The following is a 24,273-nucleotide window of genomic DNA, read 5'->3' on the forward strand; positions in this document are numbered from 1 at the left end:
TTCTCAGGGAAGCCCAAGTACAGTTGGGATGGTAGAAGAGAATAAATATGATTTCTTGGCTTGCAATTTTCCCGAGAAGGTCTTACAGTTGTGGCAAATACAATGGTGGTGAGATTTTGAAATGGAAGTTCCCCAGCTAAGTTAGTCTTTGCTGCTCCCAACTCACCTATCCTTCCTGTACTCTTGTCCCAAGCCTACTGCTGTCTTAATTCTCTCCTGGCAGGTCTGAAGCAAAATGTCAGGTAAGGAAAACTTAGTGAAGAACTACCTGCTTTTGGAGTGGATCCTCTCCTCTATTTCATTTCTTTAGATTCCAAAAGGGAAGTATTACCTTGGCCATCATTTATGAATTGACATAATTTTTCTTTTTTCTTCTTCTGTATCTCCCCCCTCCTTAACCATCTGCTGATGTTTTTTCTTTTCCTGTCCTTGGTCCTTATTTTAGCTGACCCAAATACCAAAGTCTGTATCATCCGTGCTATTTCTTGAGATGTCGTTTGTTTTTGTTGTAAAATCAAAGTACTACTTTATTAAATGAGTTATTTTACACAATCTGAGCATCAATATAGTTACAATTGTAAAACATTTTTATAACAAGGATGGACTGACTCTCAGATTTCCAAATGAGAGTCAACTGTACATTTACACAGAAGTGTCTTTGCATGAAGCCCAAAAGGGAACAGCATACAAATGAGTGTTTCTGTAGCCCCTTTATTTTTGCTGATCAACAGTTTGTTAGAAAAGCAGCTGCAGGTTTGCTACCTAAGGTCTGAGACAGTAGAAGAGTCAAAGGCGTCATGAATTCGCCTGTAAACAACGTTATGCCTGGACATCAGCCCATTCTGGAGGAAGTGGAGTCTTGGGATGCTTGCTCTCAAAGTGCTGCTGGAAGGTCTTAGGGTCTGGCATTTGTGTCCCACAGACAGTGCGGGTATATACTAAGGCAGCTCTGGCAGCAGCCTTTTGGTCCTGTCCTTGTTTCTTCTTCTGTCCAGATTGCTTTTTGGCATTTTTCTGCTGAGACGGAATCGTCTGCTGTCCACGAGCCATATCCGGGCCGGGACAGTCTTGCTTCTGAGAGACCTCGCAGCGCGAAGGGGCCAGGCAGAGGGGCGCGGGGGGGGGGGGGGGGGGGAGGGGGGAGGTGTCCAGACGCAGAGGAAAGGGGAGAGCACCCAGCACGGTTTTGGTCTCCTCCACACACTGAGGAGGGGAAAGAGGAGCCACCGCCGCGTACACCCACCGCCGCCTCAGCCTTGGGAAGGCCACTCGAGGTGTCTATTTTTTCTTTGGGTTAGTGTTTCCCAGAGAGAGAGGCTTAATGCATGTACATGTGCAATTCTTTCCAGGGCCTTTTTTTTTTTTACTCCTATTACTCTAGTATTTAATATTCACTAACCAATGTCATTCCTTTTTAAGGCTCAACTCCAGCTTTGAGCCATCTCGCAGAAAGTGGCCTAACCTCGTCGCCACCCTGAACGCGATGGGGAGTCACCGGGACCTCAGTCGTCTGAAGATCTCCATCCTTCAGCTTTTCAGGGCCCTAACCAGCATAGCGGTGGAAAAAGGGGCGCCTCTGGGGAGGCACGCATAGGGCCGGGCACTCGTTCCAGCATCCTAGGGAGAAAACGCCACAGCTCTCCCCGCCCCCTGAAAAGAGCCATTCTCCAGGTGGGGCCCTTTCCCGGCCAGGGCGGAGAGCAAAGAGCGCCCCCCCCTCCGGTGCAGGGTGCGCTTGAACGGCGCTGGCCCAGCCCTCTCTGGCCCGGCAGCGGGGCGGAGCCTGGGACCCCCTGCAGGGCGGGAGGTGCGCGGTATTTTTCACCAGGTGAGGCGGGGGCGGGGCCGGGGCGGGGCCAGGGCGAGACCCCCGGCTCCGATTGGCCCGCGTCGCGCCTGTCTCCATGTGCCGCGCCGCTGAGGCACAACATTCAAGTCCGGGGGCGGGGCCGGCGGCGCCGGGAGGAAGAGGCCGCGGCAGCTGCGGGGCGTGGGGGCGGTGGCGGCGGCGGCGGCGGCGGCCGAGGCCAAGGCTGAGGCTGCGAAGGCTGCGGTGAAGGCAGCGGCGCCCCGACCCGGGGGACAGTGCTCCGACGGGCCCTCCTCCAGGCCCGATGGAGGCGGCAGCGGGCGCGGGCTGCGGCGCGGGGCCGCCGCTGCTGCTGAGCGAGGGCGAGCAGCAGTGCTACTCCGAGCTCTTCGCGCGCTGCACCGGCGCTGCAAGTGGGGGCCCCGGGTCCGGGCCCCCCGAGGCCGCCAGGGCCGCCCCCAGCGCAGCCACCGCAGCCGCGGGCCCCGTGGCCGACCTGTTTCGGGCGTCGCAGCTCCCCGCCGAGACCCTGCACCAGGTAGGTCCTCGTGCCCCTGCGGGTCTGGAGGGGATCGTTTCTGTAGGGACAAGGGGTGGGGCGACAGGGCTGCTCGCAGGGACCCGGAGGCCGCGGCCAGGTGGCAAGGAAGGGGCTTCGCGGCTGGGAACGGAGACGAAGCCCTCGTTCCCCGGGGGACACCAGCTTCCTCTGCAGCACAGCCGTGCTGGGTGCGCTCAGCGTCCTCCTCCCCTGAGCCGGACTGGTACTCCCTCCCCTCCTCCTGCCATTTCTGGGGCTCTGAAGCCACCCAGACCCAAAGTTTGCCTTGTTCTGGAAGTGGCGTTTGTTTTGGCTGGTGTCTGGTTTAACCTCTGCTCCGGGCTCCTGCCCTTCCCTCTCCTGGGTGGGTGGGAAGGGGTGGGCGCTTGGGGTGCCTTGCTGGGATTGGAACTTGAAGGATGTGTGATGTGTATGTCTATAGGGCCGGCGGCCCAAGACTAAATGTTGCCTCCCTCTCTATGTATATATCTACCCTATATATTGCCTACTACTAACATATTTCTGAAAATTAGTATTAAACTGGAAAGCCGTATTGACAGGTTGCAGAGCGTGGACACGGGCTGCAAGAGGACATCTGGCAGGACAGAGCAAGCTTCCAGTTTAGGGCTAGAGGTGGACCCCGAGGTCCACTGTGGGGGCCAGCTGTATTGCCCATATTATCATTGCTTGGACTTGGAAATAGAATTGGAAAGTAATGTGTGTCATAGCCACCTCTTTTTGGCCGCTCCAAACCTGGAAAATGAGGAGGGGATGATCCACAGCAGATGCTGTTTTTGTTTTGTGCTCTCCTTGGAGCTTGGAGAAAGACAACTTGATAAGCACATTGTCTTTTGATGTTACCGGCCCTAAATGGTCATGAGATTCTTCATATCAGGCCCAAAACGTGAAATGGAGCTTTTGTTAAAAGCAATAGCCAGTATGAAGTTAACATCAGTGGAATATGTAGAGCGGGGAGTGGTACTTTAAAATCTAATTCCGAAGGTGCACGGAGGGTTTTATGGCTCACTTGCAGTATCATTGTTTGTAGATATTTTTTTTTATACCGCTGGAGCATGATTATACCTCTATGTGAGCGTAACTTTAGCCATTCTGTAATCTTTCACCTTTTAGCATTCAGGATTTCTGAAAATATAATTAGTATTCACGGAATTTAGCGTGGCTGATTGTCCCTTAAAAAGTCCTTGAAAATGGTGATGGAAGGAGACTTGACTTGGGGTGGTAAACACAATACAATATACAGATGATATATTGTAGAAATGTATACCTGAAACCTGTATCATTTTATTAACCAATGCCACCCAATACATTTTAAAAATTCCTTGATATGTAGATAGTTCTGCCACTACTGTTGAGCAGTTGAGTTGGACCAGGTAGAGAAAAAATGCCTTCAAACACAAACCATGGTTATTACATCAGGCCCTCAGAATACTCCCAAGCATAATCAGTTTATTAAATGCTGTCACTACTTCTCCACTCAAAAAGGAATAAGTGACAGACCACACAGCATGTGACAGCTGGGCACCTTTTAAGGCTTATGTTGTTAGTAATGCATGGAGTGTGAGAAGGTGTGTATATTAATTCTGAGTATGTTGGGTGACTGCTCCTTAGGAGTTGGGGAGAGGGCTTTCCTGGTGTTAGAACCCATGCTCCCTTGAACTATAGGTAATTTAAGAAGAACCCAAGGCACAGTGCCTTTGCATGAATGAGATTCTATTCTTGATGTTCAGTGGAAATCTGCTTGCAAAAAGACTGGCAAAAGGGGACCATCAGATTGCTTGTAGTAAATCTCAGAGCTTGAAGCTCCCCTTTTCAGCCAGCAAAATAAAATGCACCCTTCCCCATTAACCCAACACAATCAGAACCATCTAGTATTCCTTTAAAAAATGTTTTTATTGATTTTCAGAGAGAGGAAGGGAGAGGGAGAGAGAGACAGAAAGAAACATCAATGATGAGAGAGAATCATCGATCAGCTGCCTCCTGCATGCCTGCACTGGGGATCGAGCTGGAAACCCACACGTGTGCTCTGACCAAGGGAATCGAATCATGACCTCTTGGTTCATGGGTCGGTGCTCAACCACTGAGCTGCCACACCAGCTGGGCTCCAATATTGTTTTTACAGGTGAAAATGAACAGGAAAGGCATCCTGGACAGGGAAATGTAATTAGAAGAGATTAAAACAAAGCCAGCAGCCAACAGTCACTTAATTTTTACCAGCCACTTTGGTGTTGTGTGGTGGTATGTGTCTGAGTATGTATATGTGTGTGTGTGCACCCACATTCTTCATTCACCTTGAGTTGCACTACACTATAGGTATATTAGCTTTCCTTCCTTCCTTCCTTCCTTCCTTCCTTCCTTCCTTCCTTCCTTCCTTCCTTCCTTCCTTCCTTCCTTCCTTCCTTCCTTCCTTCCTTCGTCTTTCAATATGTTTTTATTGATTTCAGAGAGATGTAGGGAGAGGGAGAGAGGGATAGAAACATCAATGCCAAGAGAAAATCACTGATCAGCTGCCTCCTGCATGCCCGCTACTGGGGATGGAGCCCCAAACTGGGAATCGAACCCTGACCTCCTGGTTCATGGGTCAGTGCTCAACCACTTAGCCACACTGGCTAGGCAACATTAGCCATTCTTTAAAATATTTAGATGTAAGTTCAGGATTAAGTGGCCCAACAGGTATAACTGCTCAAATCATGAAAGCACTAGCTAGCTCAGATAGTTTCTATAGTAACAGTCAGATGTTCTCCTTAATAAGCATACAATTAAGATTACCATAATGTTTCAGGAAGGGCGAAAATCTTATCTGGATTAAGTGTTCTATAAAAATACTTAATTTTAGTTCTTACCATTTGCAACAGCATGGATGGAACTGGAGAGCATTATGCTAAGTGAAATAAGCCAGTCAGGGAAAGAAATATCACATGATCTCACTCATTTATGGAATATAATGAACAACATAAAGTAGATGAACAAAAATAGATCCAGAGACAGAGAAACATCGATCAGACCATCAAACCTCAGAGGGAAGGTAGGGGAGGGTGGGGGTAAGGGGGAGAGATCAACCAAAGGACTTGTATGCATGCATATAAGCACAACCAATGGACACAGACAACAGGGGGGCGAGGGCATGAGTGGGGGAGTAGGGGGGAAATGGGGGAATAAGGACACACATGTAACATCTTAATAAAGAAATTAAAAAAAATATTTAATTTTGTCTTCTCCTTTGAATAAAACAAACTACTACACCTGCTACTTTGTTATGGAAGTAAATTATCTTAGGAATTTTTTTCAGTTGAAATATATAATATTTACTATATATATATTTTTAATAGACTTTATTTATTCAGAGCAGTTTGGAGTTCACAACAAAACTGAGGGGAAGGTACAGGGTTCCCATATACCACTCACCCCCACACCTGCACAGCTATTTCCATGATCAACATGCCCCACCAGAGTGGTACATTTGTTACAATTGATGAACCTACATTAGCACATCATAATCACCCAGAGTTCATAGTTTACATTATGATTCACTCTTGGTGATGTGCAATCTATGGGTTTGGGCAAATGTATAATGACATGTATCCATCATTATAATATCATACAGAGTATTTTCACTGCCCTAAAATCCTGTATGCTCCATCTCTGTGCTTCATCTCTTCCTCTTACCCCCAACCCTTGGCAGGCAACTGATCTTTTAAAAAATATATATTTTTATTGATCTCAGAGAGGAAGGGAGAGGGAAAGAGAGGCAGAAACATCAATGATGAGGGAGAATAATTGATCAGCTGCCTCCTCCATGCCCCTAACGGGATCAAGCCCACAAACTGGGAATATGCCCTGACTGGGAATCAAACCTCGACCTCCTGGTTCAGAGAGCGGCACTCAACCACTGATCCATACTGGCTGGGCAGGCAACTGATCTTTTTACTGTCTCCATAGTTATGCCTTTTTCAGATTGTCATATAGTGGATTCACACAGTATGTAATCTTTTCAGATTGGTTTCTTTCATTTAGTGATATGTATTTAAGATTCTTCCATATCTTTTCATAGCTTGATGGCTTATTTCTTTTTAGTGATGAGTAATATTTTATTGTCTGGATGTACCATAGTTTGTTTATCCATCCACCAATTGGAGGACGTCTTGGTGGCTTTTAAGTTTGGCAATTATGGATAAAGTTGCTATAAACATCTGTGTGTACTTAGGTTTTCAAATCCTTTGTGTAAATACCAAGGATCATGATTGCTGGATCATATGGTAAAAGTATGTTTAGTTTTATAAGAAACTGCCAAACTGTTTTCCAAAGTGGATGTACCATTTTGCAACCCCCCTAGCAGTGAATGAGAGTTCTTGCTGTTCCACATTCTTGTCAGCATTTGTTGTTGTCAGTTTTCAAGATTTTGGCTATTTTAATGGGTATGTAGTTGTATCTCATTGTTCTTTTTATTTTATTTTTGGTTAACTCTCACCCGAGGATATTTTTTCCATTGATTTTCAGAGAGAGTGGAAGGGAGGGAGGGATAAAGGAAGGGGTTAGGGGGCAAGGAGGGGAAAAGAGAAAGAAACTCATATCGATTTGTTACTTCCCATGGATCGAACTTGCAACCCAAGTTTGTGCCCTTGACAGGGAATTGGACCTGTCACCCTTGGGTATGTAGGGTGACACTCTACCCACTGAACACCACTGGCCAGGGCTCATTGTTCTTTTAATTTGCAATTCCCTAATGACATAAGATTTTGAGTATCTTTTCATGTGCTTATTTGCCATCTTGAATTATTTTAATGCATCAAAATAGCCTATTTTAAAAGGCCTTTTGGACCCTTTATAGAGTATTTATGTTCATGTGTTGATTTATTTTAAAAGCAGGATTTTAATATTAGCTAGAAAAATGGTAGAATGAAACACAAGTTAAAAAAGGAGAATATCAATATCTGAGAAACAGGTAAGTAGTTTTTGTTGAATACTTTAAGACAAAAAACTAGAAATGTTGGAGTGATGGGTTTCCCAGGTTGTGAAGTATCTCATTGGTATTCAATGGCTAGTGTTTTACTAGAAGGCATAGGGTGTGGTGGGAATCAGGATTGGGTTTGAAGGGTATTTGAGTCATTTGAGTTTCTATTGTGCATCAGATAGACACTGTTCTAGCTGCTATGGTTATAGCAATGAATCAAATACAAATCCCTGTCCTCATTGAGCTTACATTCCAATGCCAATGTTTTTATTTTTCAGTTTGAGTAAGAAAATATTTTAAATATGACATCTAGAAAAAAATGTTTACCTTAAACTGGCAACTTTTGTGTATGACATAATGAATTAACAGGCTGTATAGATTCCTTTATAATATATATCTCTTAGGATGATATCTTAGTCTCTGGGCATGCTGTGCATATTTCAAGCAGTCATAATTATTTTTATGATAGTTAACTTTTTTTTGTTGTGAAATAATGTCTTTATTTTTCATTGAGATATAATTGACATATATAGCATTATGTTAGTTTCAGGTATACAACATAATGATTTTATATTTGTTAATATTGTGAAATGATTACCATAATAAGTCTAGTTAACATCCATCACCACACACTTATATACATTTTTTTCTCATGATGAGCTTATTTGATTTACCCTCTTAGCAACTTTCAGGTATACAATACACTATTATTAACTACTAGAGGCCCGGTGCACGAGATTTGTGCACTGAGGGAGGGGTCCCTCAGCCCAGCCTGCGCCCTCTTGCAGGACCCCTCAGGGGATGTCTGTTGGGCCCACAACCCGGGCATGTGCCCTTGACTGGAATCAAACCCGGGACCCTTCAGTCCACAGGCCAACGCTCTATCCACTGAGCCAAACTGGCTAAGGCTATGTCTTTTTTAAAAAAAATCTATGAGAGAGAGATAGAGATAGAGAGAGAGAGAGAGAGATTTGTTGTTCTTTATTGGTTGTTTCTTGTACGTGCCCTGACTGGAGATCAAACCCACAACCTTGGTGTATCATAATGACACTCTAACCAACTGAGCTACCTGGCCAGGGCCTTATGTTTCCTTTTAAAAAATCTTCATTAACCACTCTTACAATGACTCATAATTATGGTGTTGTAGAGACCTTTATACCTAAGGAAAGTAGGTGCCATTTTTCTTTATATAGAATGTCATATGACCAGGGGACTGTTCTAAACACGTACAAATATTAAAAATGCCTTTATAGATACCAAAATGCACACTGATATTCTTGAGAGTGTTAGCGGATCTTTATTAGGCTTTCATACGCTTTTTTCTCATCCTTTTTTAAAATGGAAATTTTCAAACAAACACGTGGATGGAAAAGTTCATTAAACTCCTCTGCACTTGTCACCCAGGCTGAACAGCCATCAATACATGATCAATTCCATTCTATCTGCATTCCCACCTTTGTTCCCTTCCCCTTATATTATCCTGAAGAAAATCTCAGACATCATATGATTTATAGGTTTTATATTTAAGGAAGAAATCTGGGGTTGGTTAGAGGAGATGAAACATTCAGGGATTTAATATGGGCAGAAAAGTAACTGGTCTATGGTCAAATGGCAAGACTGATAGATGGTTCCACGCAATCAAGCCATTGGCAGTCTTTAAGATAACAATGTGTGAGAACTGATTTAGAATAATTGGGGAAACCAACAGGGACTTGGAAAAAGTAACAAGGTGAAGACTAGAAATATAAGATGGATTTGAACATTGTCCTAGTTTTATACTCGTAACTAGGGACTGCCCTACTTTAAGGGTATAGGAAATTGATTTTGAGGAAATCTTGAGTTGTTTCACTAATCATTGGAAACTTTTGAAAAATATAATTTTATTGATTTCAGAGAGGACGGGAGAGGGAGAGATGCCCAGCTGGCGTGGTTCAGTGTCAACCTATGAACCAGGAGGTCACAGTTCGATTCCCAATTAGGGCATATTCCGGGGTTGTGGGCTTGATCTCCAGTGTGGGGCATGCAGGAGACAGCTGATCAATGATTCTCTCTCATTATTGATGTTTCTTTTTAAAAATATATATTTTTATTGATTTCAGAGAGGAAGGGAGAGGGAGAAAGAGATTGAAACATTAATGATGAGATGCCCAGCTGGCGTGGCTCAGTGGTTGAGTGTTGACCTATGAACCAGGAAGTCATGGTTTCATTCCCAGTTAGGGCATACGCCGGGGTTATGGGCTTGATCCCCAGTGTGGGGCATGCAGGAGACAGCTGATCAATGATTCTCTCTCATTGATGTTTCTTTTTTAAAAAATATATTTTTATTTCTTTCAGAGAGGAAGGGAGAGAGAGAGAGAAACATTAATGATGAGAGAGAATCACTGATTGGCTGCCTTCTGCACACTCCACACTATGGATCGAGCCCACAACCAGGGCATGTGCCCTGACCGGGAATTGAACTGTGACTTCCTGTTTCATAGGTCGATGTTCAACCACTGAGCCACACTGGCCGTGCATTACTGGTAAGTTTTTAAAGAAGCTTTGGGTCCTTTCCAGGTTTTTTGAAACTTTCTATGTTTCCTAAAGGCAAGCATCTAGTATTATGTATTATATCATTCTGTTCTTTTTTACATGTCTATGGGTGGGCAACTGTCTTAGTCTGTTTGGGCTGCTATAACAATTGCTACAGATTGGTTGCTTATAGATAACATATTTATTGTTCATAGTTCTGGAGGCTGGAAGTCCAAGATCTGCATATTTGGGGTCTGGTGAAGGCCCCTTTCTGGTTCATAGCTGGTGCCTTCTTGTCCTGTCCTCACATAGTGGAAAGGGCTAAAGAGCTTTCTGGCCTCTTACTATAAGGGCACTAATACCATTCATGAGGAATCCACCCTCCTTGACTAAGCATTTTCCAAAGGCCCCATTTTCTTATACCATCACGTCAGGCATTAGGATTTCAACATATGAGTTTTGGGGGGACAAACGTTCAGATCATAGCAGTAACCAACTAACCTGGGTTGCTCCAGACAGATGTTTCCTAGGATGTGGAGATTTCAGTTTTCAAACCAGGACAGTCCTAGGCAAACTAGGTTGGTCGTCCCCCCTCCCCCGCATTGGTTACTGCATTAGTTACCTATTACTTTATAATGAATTTCCATTAATTTAAATTGCAGCTTAAAACAATACATTTATTATCTCATTATTTCTGTGGGTCAGGAGTCCTGACATGGCTTAACTGGGTCTTCAGTTCAGAGTTTTACAAGGTCAAAATCAAGTTGTTGGCTGAACGGCATTCCTTTCTGGAGCTTGGAGACCTCTTCCAAGCTCATGTGGTTGTTAGTACAATTCATTTCCTTGTGATTTTAGGACTAAAGCCCTCAGCTCCTAGAGGCCACCCCGAAGTTCCTTGCCACATGGCCCTCTCCATAGGCAGTTCATAACATGCCTGTTTGTTCCTCTGAGGTCAGTAGGAGATTCTCTCCAGTTGACTTAGATGAGTGACATCCATCACCTTTGCCATAGTCCGTTGGTTAGAAGCAAGTCACAGGTTCTGTCTGCACTCAAGGGCGGGGAGAGTATTCTACAAAAGCACAGACACCAGGAAGTGAGAATTATTCGGGGTGAGAAGCACCTTAGCGTCTTTCCACCACACTTGCCTTGCAGAGTTTTCTGAAGCAGAAAATTATTCTGATTAGTTTTTTGCGGCCAGAATATGTATATATAGCTTCACCACTCATTTCAAGATTTCTTTATCTTCCTAAAAACACTTGCATACATAATTCATTTTCTTATGCCAAGTAGAACTGGCAAATATATATCTTCTAAGTTATTATTTCCAATTTTAGCCTTTAGGCAGTTTGTTTTTCCTCTCAACTAGTAGGAGGCAGGAAAAAAAGTGCAAAAGCAGATGTGAATGCCCTGCATGCCCACTCCAGCACAGAATACTCTAAAGCAGGGTCCAGTTCAGGGGCCGTGAATTTAGATGTGGGAAAAATACATCTTTATACTAACCCCTGACTGAAATCGAGCATTTCTTTCTATTATGTGTGTACCCAACAAACCACAAAAGGATTAGCAGTACCTGTGACCTTATCACCTGTAGAAATAGGATATTTAAAAAATCATATTACAATTGTTTCAAATAATTCAATGACAATTTACAATAGTTTAGACACATTGGCTGATCTTACTCATTGTGTTAATAAATAAACAAACGTGTTACTACCAGAAACTTGTTTTTTTTTTAATATTTTGATAGCCGCATTTCAATATATTTTGTTTATACTAGTAATCCTATGTGGGATAAGGACACATATGTAATACCTTAATCATTAAAGAAATTAAAAAATGTATTTTAAATGTTTAATTCTCTGCATTTAAAAACATTCTGAGAAGAGGTACATGTAGACTGCCAGAGGGGGCCACAGTACAAAAATGGTTAAGAAGCCCTGCTCTGAGGTGTCAGGACTAGAAATTCCAGTTTTCGGAGTTCATTATTTTCAAAGTCAGAATGGCAGTAGCACTACTGGCCAGCCCAGGTCCCCACCCTCTAGTCTGTCTTACAATGGGGAAGGAAGCCCACAGTGAATGAATGCTCTGCTTCCTCTAGGATCTTACGCTGCAGTCTCTGCAGACCCTGTAGTCCTGGCCCCGAGTTCTCTGTGCTCTTGACCTTTCTATCTGGCCCTCTCAGCTCCGCCTCACTCCAGAGCAGGTGCCAGCTGGCTGTTGGGCCTCTTTTATTTACCACTATTATTTCTACTTTCAACACTGTCTGGACCATAACTTGAAGGAAGAAGTGATTTTTAAGTGACTAGAGAAACCTAGCTATCTTTAGAATTAGTTCATGACCAGGAGAGGCTATTAACATTAGGCTAGTAGTAAATGTTTGTTTTGACTTAATTCCTTTCTAACACTTTGCCATTGGTTTACAGAAAAATACCTTTGTTCAGCCTCCTGGGGGTAATTAAGTGGTTCACTGTGTTAATTTCCTGACTAATTGAAGTATACTCATAAATGCCAGCAATTACAAATTGTTTTTTTAAAAAAAGCAGGCTTTCTTAAATGTGTAATGTTTGCCCCATGCCTGCAAAAGAGCATATTTAATATAATAATCTCTTTGTTTCTCCCTTAGTTCAGGGTCAGCCTTGTGAAAAACATGATTATATGTAAACAGCTTTTTGCCCCAGGAGATGTTTGGTGTGCTTGCTTTTTTAGTTTTTTTTTTTCTTTCAAATTTAAAATGTTTCAACTCCTCTCCTTTGCGTACACCCTGGTACCTTCATAGTCCTACTCCTGAGAGATGGCAATGGAAGTAAAGCAGGTGCACTTTAGCATGTGGATGTTTTAGATTCTGTTAATTTATTCATTGTTCTAGATCAAGGGTTCTCTACCTCAGCACTACCGACACTTTGGTCTGGGTCGGGATGTCTAGCAGCACCCCTAATCTCTACCCACTAGATGCCAGTATCCGTCCCTCCCCTGTATGCTAAAACAAAAAATGTTTTCAGACATTGCAAAGTGTCCCCTGAAGCAAAAATGTACTCTGGTTGTAGCTATATGATGAAAACCTTTATAGTAGCAGCTACCATTTATTTACTGATTGCCATGTACTTGGCCTTATCCTATAACTTGGCACAAGTTCATTTTATTTAATTCTCACAACCAAACTACTAGAGGTATTATTGTCTCCAATTTGAAGAAAACAAAGTGGAGGTGCAGCAGTTCAGTAACTTCACCAAGGTCACAGAGATAACTGACTTCTGGCAATACCTTTCATAATTATTTGGGTTGAAATTCAGTCTTTGTTGAAGGGACAAACTAAAAATGAAAGGGAAGTTTTCTGATGCTGCCTTAATGAAGAGGCTATTGTTTTCATAGCAATTCTGTGTAAATGTTTGGATTATTCCTTAAAGGGTGATTGTGTGTGTGTGTGTGTGTGTGTATGAGAGAGAGAGAGAGAGAGAGAGAGAGAGAGAGAGAGAGAGAGAGACAGAGAGCGCGAGGGAGGGAGAGGGAGGGAGGGAGGGAGGGAGGAAGGGTTTTGGACTATTTTCTAAGGAGCTTCTGTGGCATGGTGAAGCCTAGAGACAGCATGGGTCAGCCTAGGGTCAAAGTTGATCAAACTTTGAAGCCAAGCAAGCCATCAGAAATTCAGGACCCCAAAGCGGGGGATGGGAGACATCTGTAATGCTATCAACAATAAAAGTATATATATTAAAAAAATAAATTCAGGGCCCTGCAGGAAATAGCAAGCTCAGACGGTTTTACTAAAAGCAGGGGCACTGAGGCATGAAAACTAGCAAAAGCAGGAAGCCAGTGCCTTCCATAGATCTGAGGTGACCAGGGGAAGGGATATTGTTGCTGGAACTCTGAAAGGTGGCTCCCAAATAGACACAGTAGTATAGAAGAATGCAGACGTTGCCAGAGCTGTGTCCAGGGAGGGAATGGTGGGCTGAGGCGCAGATAACCCACTCTCCTGCCATCTGATGTGATGAAGTGCCTTCACCCAAGTGGAAGTCAGGGGCAGGGGAGACTGGGTGTTGAAGCTTATAGAGGTCAGCCTCGTGGGCAGAGGGGATAAAGAAGGGTTGGGAGTGCCTCGGGAACATATAGAGGGAAGGCCAGCACAGGCTACAACCTGGACTGGGAACCACTGCGTTGAATCCTACAGAAAATGGGGCATGGCTTGTGTGGGAAGAGAGGGAAGTCCATTTGTGCCAAGCAAGGTCTGGGTGTATGACCTCTAGGAGGCACTGGAGAGGGCTGGACAGGAGCAACTGGCCCATCTGAGCTGCTTTTTGCACTTATCTAGGGGAACCTTGAGGACTGTGGGGTTGTCTGTCTGCATTTGAATATGGAGTGTTTGTGCTTTTTGATCAGAGTGGGGCAGTTTCATGAGTTGCGATGCTTGTTCTTGTTCAGAGCATTGGAGATTCTGCCAGGAGTAAGCTGCACTTGGTGGAAAGGGCGCATTAGGACCAGAGATGAATTAGTTCAAGGGAGTAGAAAGCATATCCTATATAATAAAAGGCTAATATATAAATCAACCGAACAACGGAACCACCAGTTGCTATGACACACACTGACCACCAGGGGGAAGATGCTCAATGCAGGAGCTGCCCCCTGGTGGTCAGTGCGCTCCCACAGGGGGAGCACCCCTTGGCCAGAAGTGAAGCTCACGGCTGGTGAGCACAATGGCAATGGCGGGAGCCTCTCCTGCCTCCGTGGCAGTGCTAAGGATGTCTGGACTACTGGCTTAGACCCGCTCCCCACAGTTGGTCATCCCCTGAAGCCTCCCCGACTGAGGGACCCCCCCAGCGCATGAATTTCGTGCACTGGGTCTCTAGTTATATAGGGGTATGGCTTTGCATTAGTTTGGCTTTTTTCTTTCCCTGAAGGATAGCATTCCTGTATGTTTATGTGTATCCACGTAGGATTTCTTTGTATGTACATTGCTCAGACTCACTAACGCCTATTGAGCTAACCGAGGCCTTACATTTTTTTAGAATTATCCTCATATACTGTAAAGTAAAGGCAAATGCAAAGAAACCGCTTTGTTCTCTTTTGCATTCTTCATGGGCTAATGTATGTTCTGGAAAACTTGTTTCCATGGCAATGGGATATTATCTATCTCCGTAGGGTACTACATAAAAATAGCCCTTTGTGTTAGAGGCTGATGTTGGTGACAGGTGGTTGGGTGAATGTATAGCAGGATGCTTTGTCAGCATTCCATTGTTTAAAGTTGAGAAATCAAAATGAGTATTGATTTTTTTCTCAAAATGTAATTTAAAAATTTTAAACAATCTTTATTGTTGAAAGTATTACAGATGTCCCCTTTTTATCCTCCATTGAACCCCTCTACCCCCTCCCGCCCCCTCTGAGCTATTGTTTGTCCATGGGCTATGCATATATGCATATAAGTTCTTTGGTTAATCTCTTCCCACTTGCTCCTTCCCTCTAAAATATGTCAGTCTGTTGCATGTTTTGATATCTCTGGATCTGTTTTTTTTTTTTTTATCAGTTTTCAAAATCTAATTTTATCTGGAATAGGCAGGTAGTGGTGCTCTATTTAATTGTGAATTATAACTTTCCTTTGCAGGTCTAGTAAATATGATTGGAGCCACCTCTCATGGTGATAAGTAAGTGGCTCTTTCTGGTGGTGCTACAGTGTGTGCAATACAAGATTGGGTGTGGGGGGGGCAAGTATAATTCTCTAATTGTTTTTAATTTTTTTATTGATTTCAGAGAGAAAGGGAGAGAGAGATAGAAGTATCAGGTATCAATGATGAGGGAGAATCATTGATTGGCTGTGCCCTGCACATCCCACACTGGGGATCGAGCCCGCAACCCGGGCATGTGCCCTGACTGGGAATTGAACTGTGACCTTCTGGTTCATAGATCGATGCTCAACCACTGAGCCATGCCGGTAGGGCTAATTCTCTAATTCTTGAACAAATGTTTCTGCCTAAGTGCCTTGAACTTTAAACCAAGAAGTAACTAGTGGTTAGGTGGAATAGAGGAACTCTGAGCTGTTTATCAAATATTAACTTCTTGTAGTTTCACAAATGGAATGGAACAGATCCTTGTTGAAAGTCAGTTCCCCTGTTGGTTTTAGCGTTGGCCTCACATGTAGCCAAGGATGGAATCTTGACCCTAATATTAATTTTTCCTTTGAAAAATCCTTTGGGCAATTTCTTAGGACAGTAACTTAAACGTTTTGTCATGCTCTTATTTTTCTTCTAGCAATTTGTCTTATATATAAATAATAGCATCCTGGTGCTGAAATGAAATTCACTCTAGTTGTAAGAATTTTAGAAAACTCTCATGAGAAAATACCATGTATGGCTGGGCATTTTAGACCTGAAAGTCTGATATACATTGTACTACTACTTATTTTCATTTTTATGAATATATGAATGATAAGTGAAAAATCTATGTCTAAAAGAGCTCCTTTAATAAGTCTAAGATAAATGCTAGGTGGTAAAGTATTATGCCATATCTTATTTGGCAATGCTTTGTTAGTGCTACCTAAAATAATGGTGTCCTAGGTTTGAAATGCTTTTATCCTCCTGCTTCTAGCTGTGATTACACCTCACTGGGTCCTTTGTCAGAGTCTGTTGTATGAATTAACTTCTTGGTTTTCACTTCCTGCAGTCACTATATGTCCATCTTTTTTTATTATTTGTTTATTGGTGAGAGAGAGAGAGGAGGGCGGAGATTTGTTGTTCCATTTGTTTATGCATTCATTGTTTGCTTCTTGTATGTGCCCTGACTGGAAATCAAACCCACAACTTTGGCCTATAGGGACAATGCTCTTAATCAACTGAGCTACTCGGCCAGGGCTCCTTCTGTTTTCTTACCACCATAATTTTGTTCTTGAGAAATTTCTCTTTTTCTTGTAGGTTTAAGCTTTTAAAAATCCCTGTATTTTTGTTCTACTGGAGTTTTGAGTGGGAGTAGAGGTTACCATGTACGTGGAAACTAGTAAGAATGTTCAATCAGTCAAGAGACAAGCTTACAGAAAACAAATTTATTTTTTATATTTTTACTGATTTCAGAGAGGAAGGGAGAGGGAGAGACAGAAACATCAATGATGAGAGAGAATCATTGATCAGCTGCCTCCTGCATGACCCCCACTGGGGATCAATCTCACAACCCAGGCGTGTGCCCTGAATTGCGATCAAATCTTGACTTCCTGGTTCATAAGTCCATGCTCAACCACTGAGCCAAGCTGGCTGGGCCAGAAAATGACTTTTAGAAGAGTTGCAAAAATAGTACAGAGAATTCTCTTATATTCTTCACTCTATTCCCTTAATGTTAACATCTTACTTAACATAGTACAATGATCAAGAACAGGAAATTAACACTGGTACAATATTATTAACTAAAGTATAGACCTTATTCAAATTTCATTAGTTTTTTCCACTGGTGATCTGTTTTTGTTCCAGGATACTATCTAGGATTTCATTTTGGGTTTAGTTATTTCTCCTTAGACTCACCTAGTCTGTAATAGTTTCTTAATCTTGTCTTTCATGACACTTTTGAAGAGTATTAATCAGAATATCTTTTCTCTTGTAGTTAAAGTATCTTGGGGGAAATGTTCTGAAGATTGTGAAAATAACCTATTTCTCCTCAGATTTTTGCCCATTGACTTTTATTGGTGGATCCACATTCATTTTATTTCATACTAGAGGCCTGGTGCACAAAATTTGTGCACTGGAGGGGGGATCCCTCAGCCCAGCCTGCGCCCTCTCGCAGCACGGGACCCCTTGGGGGATGTCCAACTGCCGGCAGTCAGATATCCCTCTCACAGTCTGGGACCCCTCGCTCCTTACCAACCATTACCAACCATCTGCTCGCTGCTCCTTACCGCTTGGCTTGTTGTTTCTTAGCGCTGCTGTGGAGGCTTTCTTAGAGCTGTTGTGGAGGCGGGAGAGGCTCCCATCACCACCACTGAGCTCGCCAGCCGTGAGCCCGGCTTCTGGCTGAGCAGTGCTCCCCCTGTGGGAGCGCACTGACCACCAGGGGTCAGCTCCTGCATTGTGCATCTGTCCCCTGGTGGTCAATATGCATTATAGTGTCCGGTCGTTCTGGTTGTTCCACTCTAAGGATTGCTTAGGCTCTTATTATATAGATCATTTCCTAGAGTATTTGTGACAAATATTTGATTAAGTAAAATAGAGCTGTGCCCTACAAGAAGCAAAGATCAATTACACTGAAGTTCTATCATATTGTTTAGTGTAACACTAGCAGCTGTGTACCCTCACTTTCAGGGGCTTAACACAGTAGAAGCTTTTCTCCCCAGTGTGGGTATTTCTGGTTCTGTAGGTGGTTTTCTGTCATGTAGTGATTCAAGAACTCAGGCTAAACTTTATCTTGAAGTAATTTCAAACTGATATAAAAGTTACAAGAATAGTAACGAGAAATCTGCATACCCTTTACTTAGATTTACTTAACATTTGCCTTATTTTGTTTCTTCTTCCATATGTTCCCTCCCTCCCTCCCTCCCTCCCTCCCTCCCTCCCTCCCTCCCTCTTCTTCCTGTTTATCTATCTATCTATCTATCTATCTATCTATCTATCTATCTATCTATCTATCTATCCATCCATCCATCTATACTAAACCATTTTAGATTAAGTTGCTCTTTTATGCCTTAACTAGAGGCCTGGTGCACGAATTCGTGCATCAGTGGGGTCCCTCAGCCTGGCCTGCGGGATTGGGCCAAAACCGGCTCTCCAACATCCCCCAAGGGGTCCTGGATTGCGAGGGGGTGCAGGCCAGGCCAAGGGACCTACCAGTGTATGATTGAGGCTGGGGAGGGACTGTGGGAGGGTTTCAGGGCGTGTCCAGCCTGTCTCACTCAGTCCTGATCTGCCGGACCCCAGCAGCAAGCTAAACTATTGGTCTGAGTGTCTGTCCCCTGGTGGTTAGTACACGTTGTAGCGACTGGTCGACTGGTCGACTGTTTGCCCCCTGGTGGTCAATGCACATCATATCGAGTGGTTGAGCGGCCTTAGCATATCATTAGCATATTATGCTTTTATTGGTTCAGCGGACCACCGGATGACCAGATACTTAGCATATTAGGCTTTTATTATATAGCACTAGAGGCCCAATGCATGAAATTTGTGCAAGGGGCTTGGCCCTCACAGCCCCATATGCCTCGGCCCTTGCAGCCCTGGCTTTGTCCGGAAGGTCGTCCGGATGGTCGTTCTGCTGTTTGGTGTAATTAGCATATTAGCTCTTTATTATATACAGTAGGTCCTTGGGTTACGTTGGAGATCCGTTCCTATGGTGCGACGTAATGCAATTTTCGGCGTAAGTCAGAACCCACCTACATAAGCACCTAAGTCACTCACATGGAGCACATACACAGTGGTAATGAAGTGAAACAGTAAAAAAAATGTAAAAGAAAGATAACAATTCCTGACCTTTACTTGTGGTAAATAAATAATAAAAAACATAAAGCACATATGTGCATACGTCGAAATGAGGGAACTTTTTTTTTCAAAATTTTATTTTATTGTTTAAAGTATTACACATAGTAGTACATATATCTCCTTTTTTTCCCTCATTGACCTTCCAGGAACTTTTTTTTTTTTTTAATAAATAAATGGGAGATGGCGATGTAACCACAAAATGACGTACATTGAGTCCGACCTAACCCGAGGACTGCCTGTACTAGAGGTCTGGTACACGAATTCGTGCATGGGTGGGTACCTCGGCCTGGCCGGTGATCGAGGCCTATTGGGGGGCTATCCTGGGGGGAGGGACACCAGGAGGTTGGCTGGCTAGGGGGAGGGGCCATGGGCACGATCTGGGTTGGGGGCGATTGGGGGTGGGGATGGCCAGAGAGAGGGGCCACAGGAGGTTGGGGGCCGGCAATTGGGGCTCAGATCAGGCTGGTTGGCTGCCGCAGTATGTGTCATAGTGACTGGTCCTTCCAGTCATTCCAATCGTTCTGTCGTTTGGTTGCTGGGCTTTTATATATATAGATAGTTAAAACTTACATATTTATCTGTTTAATTACAGTATACACATAAAGTAGTTTCAGAATTGCTAACTCATACCTATGTGATAAACACTTTCACTAACTAGATTACAGCATTTATGAACAGTTCTTTTTCCTTTAGCATTGTAGTATCTAGTCAATAAACTGTTTTCAGCAGTTTTCCATTGACATATTAAACTTGAAAACTGTACACAAGCACATGTCATTGTTCAGATTCAGGAAATTTAATATTAATACAGTAGTATGCAGTCTGTATTTCAATTCCATCATTTGTCCCCAGCCTGGGATCACATATTTAATTTATTTGTCATGGCCCTCTAGTTCCCTTTTGGAACTATTTCCTGTAAGCCTTTTGCTGTCTTTCATGACATTGACATTTTGAACAATGACATTTCATGACACTGTATGGTAGAATGCACCAAATTTGGGTTGGTTGATGGCTTTCATGTTTAGATTAAGATTTTGCATTTTTGTCTGGATACTGCATAAGTGATATGTCCTTAGGAAATGAATGTATCAGGAAGCACATGATGTCTCATTGCCCTTTATTGGTGATTTAAATTTTGATAATTTGGTTAAAGTATTATCTAAGTCTGAAGTGTTTTTAGATATGAAATGCCAGTGATAAATACCATTAAGCCTCTTATGTTTTTATTTTATTTTTTTTTATTTTATTTTATTATTATTTTTTTTTAATTTCTTTATTGATTAAGGTGTCACATATTTGTCCTCATCCCCCCATTCCCATCCCACATCCCTCCCCTTGGATGCCCCAACCCTCTGTTGAACTTAAGCATTGGTTAGGCTCATATGCATGCACACAAGACCTTTGGTTGATCTCTCCCCCCTCCCCCCACCCTCCCCTATCCTCCCTCTGAGGCCCGATAGTCCGATCGATGCCTCCTTGTTTCTGGTTCTGTTCTTGTTCATCAGTCTATGTTGTTCATCATTTCCCCTAGATGAGCGAGATCATGTGTCACTAGAGATATACTTATAAGAGTTGAATGTGCGACGAGCAATAATAGTTATGCTGACAGGCAAATGAATCAGTCTGTAGTGAGTTTCTTTCTGGACCAACAGTTCTTTTGAGACCCAATATCAATGTCCACCAGTTCCCTATGAGTACATGTCGGCACTGACCCCTCAGCTCTGGATGGTGGACAAATGGTGGTAATGCAGGTCCGACTCCCTCTGGTTTGGTCTCGGCCGGACCCAGGGGCACTGCTTCACCCGGATCCAGGGGCCCACGGCCTCACCCGGACCCAGGGGCACTGCTTCACCCGGATCCAGGGGCCCACGGCCTCACCCGGACCCAGGGGCACTGCTTCACCCGGATCCAGGGGCCCACGGCCTCACCCGGACCCGGGGCCAGGCTCACCCGGATCCAGGGGCCCACGGCCTCGCCCGGACCCGGGGCCAGGCTCACCCGGATCCAGGGGCCCACGGCCTCACCCGGACCCGGGGCCCAGGCCCACCCGGATCCAGGGGCCCGCGGCCTCGCCCGGACCCGGGGCCAGGCCCACCCGGATCCAGGGGCCCGCGGCCTCGCCCGGACCCGGGACCCAGGCCCACCCGGATCCAGGGGCCCGCGGCCTCGCCCGGACCCGGGACCCAGGCCCACCCGGATCCAGGGGCCCGCGGCCTCGCCCGGACCCGGGACCCAGGCCCACCCGGATCCAGGGGCCCGCGGCCTCGCCCGGACCCGGGACCCAGGCCCACCCGGATCCAGGGGCCCGCGGCCTCGCCCGGACCCGGGACCCAGGCCCACCCGGATCCAGGGGCCCGCGGCCTCGCCCGGACCCGGGACCCAGGCCCACCCGGATCCAGGGGCCCGCGGCCTCGCCCGGACCCGGGACCCAGGCCCACCCGGATCCAGGGGCCCGCGGCCTCGCCCGGACCCGGGACCCAGGCCCACCCGGATCCAGGGGCCCGCGGCCTCGCCCGGACCCGGGACCCAGGCCCACCCGGATCCAGGGGCCCGCGGCCTCGCCCGGACCCGGGACCCAGGCCCACCCGGATCCAGGGGCCCGCGGCCTCGCCCGGACCCGGGACCCAGGCCCACCCGGACCCAGGGGCACACGGCCTCGCCCAGACCCAGGATTCAGCCTCACCCGGACCCAGGGGCGCATGGCCTCGCCCGGACCCAGGGGCCCGCGGCCTCACCCGGACCCGGGACCCAGGCTCACCCGGATCCAGGGGCCCGCGGCCTCGCCCGGACCCGGGACCCAGGCTCACCCGGATCCAGGGGCCCGCGGCCTCGCCCGGACCCGGGACCCAGGCTCACCCGGATCCAGGGGTCCGCGGCCTCGCCCGGACCCGGGACCCAGGCTCACCCGGATCCAGGGGCCCGCGGCCTCGCCCGGACCCGGGACCCAGGCTCACCCGGATCCAGGGGCCCGCAGCCTCGCCCGGACCCGGGACCCAGGCTCACCTCTTATGTTTTTAGATGGAAAAATTATTAAAAAGGTTTTCAAAACCGTTCAGATGGACATATATGTAACATAAAATATAAACTTTTAATTTTTCTTTCTTGAGTCATTTTCTACCACTGAAATGTTAATGCACGAGTTAGTCATTTATGACTGTTTTAGTTCATCATGAAGTCATTTTTCCCTAAATTTTTTATTGTAGTAGAATATACATAAAATTTATCATTTTTGTATCTACAATTCAGTGGCATTAAGTACATTTACAGTGTTGTGCAACCATCACCACTATGGATTTCCAGGACTTTTTAATCATCCCAAACAGAAATTCTGTACCCACTAAATAATAATTCTCCATTCCCCCTCCCCTAGCTCCTGGTAACCTCATTTTATATGCAATCACAATATTGTAGAATAAACACCAGCTTCCTGTTATCTGGGATAAGGTCACTCAACTTTTTCTTCCATTTTGGACTATGATAAAATTATTATTTGCCATACACTACAGGACAATTTCTATATTTTGGCATGAATTACTATATAGTAACTCTAAGTCCTCGTAAAGGAAGCAGTTTTATTCTGAAAGTTGGTGTATTTAGGAGGGGAGACGGGCAAGGAAAAGTGAAATTATTCTTCTAGTGCAGTGGTCGGCAAACTGCAGCTCGCGAGCCGCGGTTTGCCGCTCTGTTGACTAATGAGTTTGCCGACCACTGCGTAAGGCATTACCCTTACCCAGAAGTTTTGACTTCAGGTTAAAGACATTAGTACATTATTAAAATGTTTTTTTAAGTGTTTTTCCCTAAGGCAGAGGTCAGCAAACTCATTAGTCAACAGAGCCGCAGTTTGCCGACCACTGTTCTAGTGTAGCAGACCAGAGTTTAAATTCCCTGTTATATTTTCCATCTTGGGTATCTAACCAGTTGTATAGATCATCCACACTTTTGTACATGGCTTGAATGGGTATCGATACATGTAAATTGACGTAAATTCTACTCACTGCAGTCTTTGTGTGTCCCTATTTCCTGGCCTATAAAGAACGTAACAGAAGTAACTTCCCTCGAAAGAGTGTTTCAGGACAAAATGGTAGAAGACTGCAAAGTAGAAAGGGCTCCTTATTCTTAGTAACATTTCCCAGTGTTCTTCAAGGGCTCACCCACTCCCAATCATTCTTCTAACTATAGCAGGGATATTTATTAGAACTAATTTTAATAGCACCATAGAATACAGATAGCACAGCCACATGTCCCCGTTTGCTGGAGCTGAAGAAACAACTATAAGTTTAAAAATATTCAAATAGTAAAATTGCCTGGATGACCCACCTAGTCCTTTGCTGTGTGGTATTGGGTGTCTGTTTCATTTCCTTAATAAGTTTGACAAGGCCTAGAGACTCTTAGCAGATTCCTTGGTTCAGGTGGGCTATAGCTGGAAGATAGACTCTAGGAGTAACCTGTGTCTTGCTCTTGAGAGATTAGTATATTGATAGAATGCATACCCATTGTACCTGCCAAGCAATTTATAGGATTTCTCAGGGGATCACATAGTTGGGGAAGATTCCTAGAGGCAAGAGGTCATTTATCTTGAGAGTCAGCAATTACTTTAGGGTCCTACTCCAGGCTTTCTGCATTTGGGAGATCTTATTTGAATGAAGTAACCTTTCACCATTAGTGTCTCTAGGGATTTAATGATTCTTATTGGGATGAGTTGGCTAGAAGTTAGGAGATCTATTTCTTGTTGTAACTGAGTTCTACCTGAGGGTTAAGGATAAGTGGCCCTGAAGTCTGAGCCAGCTAGAAGGACACTTGTTCATTTTTCACTCTTGTCTGAAGAATGGTTAGGCCACCTCACTGTTGCTTCTCTGATGGTACCAAAGCTCATGCAAGAGGTGATGACTGTTTTGATTCTCCATTGCTGTCTGCAAAAACCCACCCAAAACTGAGTGGCTTATAGTAACAATCCTCATAGTTGTGTAGGTCAGGGATTTCAGAAGGCCTCAGCTGGGCAGTTCATCTCTGC

The 24,273-nt window shown here is 44.8% G+C and overlaps 2 protein-coding genes across 9 annotated transcripts in view; one reads left to right on the forward strand and one right to left on the reverse strand.

Annotated features, from left to right (window-relative positions):
• Window positions 1-617: 617 nt before the first annotated feature.
• On the reverse strand, window positions 618-1,050 carry LOC307095877 (zinc finger protein 706-like; the record flags this gene model as incomplete). Its single annotated transcript, XM_079765467.1, has 1 exon — window positions 618-1,050. The coding sequence occupies one exon, from the start codon at window positions 1,048-1,050 to the stop codon at window positions 820-822; it is 231 nt and encodes a 76-aa protein (XP_079621593.1). The 3' UTR covers window positions 618-819.
• Window positions 1,051-2,009: 959 nt separating this feature from the next.
• Window positions 2,010-24,273, forward strand: part of REPS2 (RALBP1 associated Eps domain containing 2) — a 185,952-nt gene continuing 163,688 nt past the window's right edge. For 7 of the 8 annotated variants that reach the window (XM_079764421.1, XM_079764424.1, XM_079764423.1 and 4 more), the window contains exon 1: window positions 2,010-2,348. In XM_079764421.1, the coding sequence (XP_079620547.1) occupies window positions 2,115-2,348 (234 nt within the window). In that variant the 5' untranslated portion in view covers window positions 2,010-2,114. Of the gene's footprint in view, window positions 2,349-9,814; window positions 9,843-24,273 lie in introns of those variants that run through there. The other variant, XM_079764428.1, reaches the window with a different exon arrangement.

This window comes from Cnephaeus nilssonii, assembly GCF_951640355.1.
Source record: "Cnephaeus nilssonii genome assembly, chromosome: X".
Taxonomy (NCBI): domain Eukaryota; kingdom Metazoa; phylum Chordata; class Mammalia; order Chiroptera; family Vespertilionidae; genus Cnephaeus; species Cnephaeus nilssonii.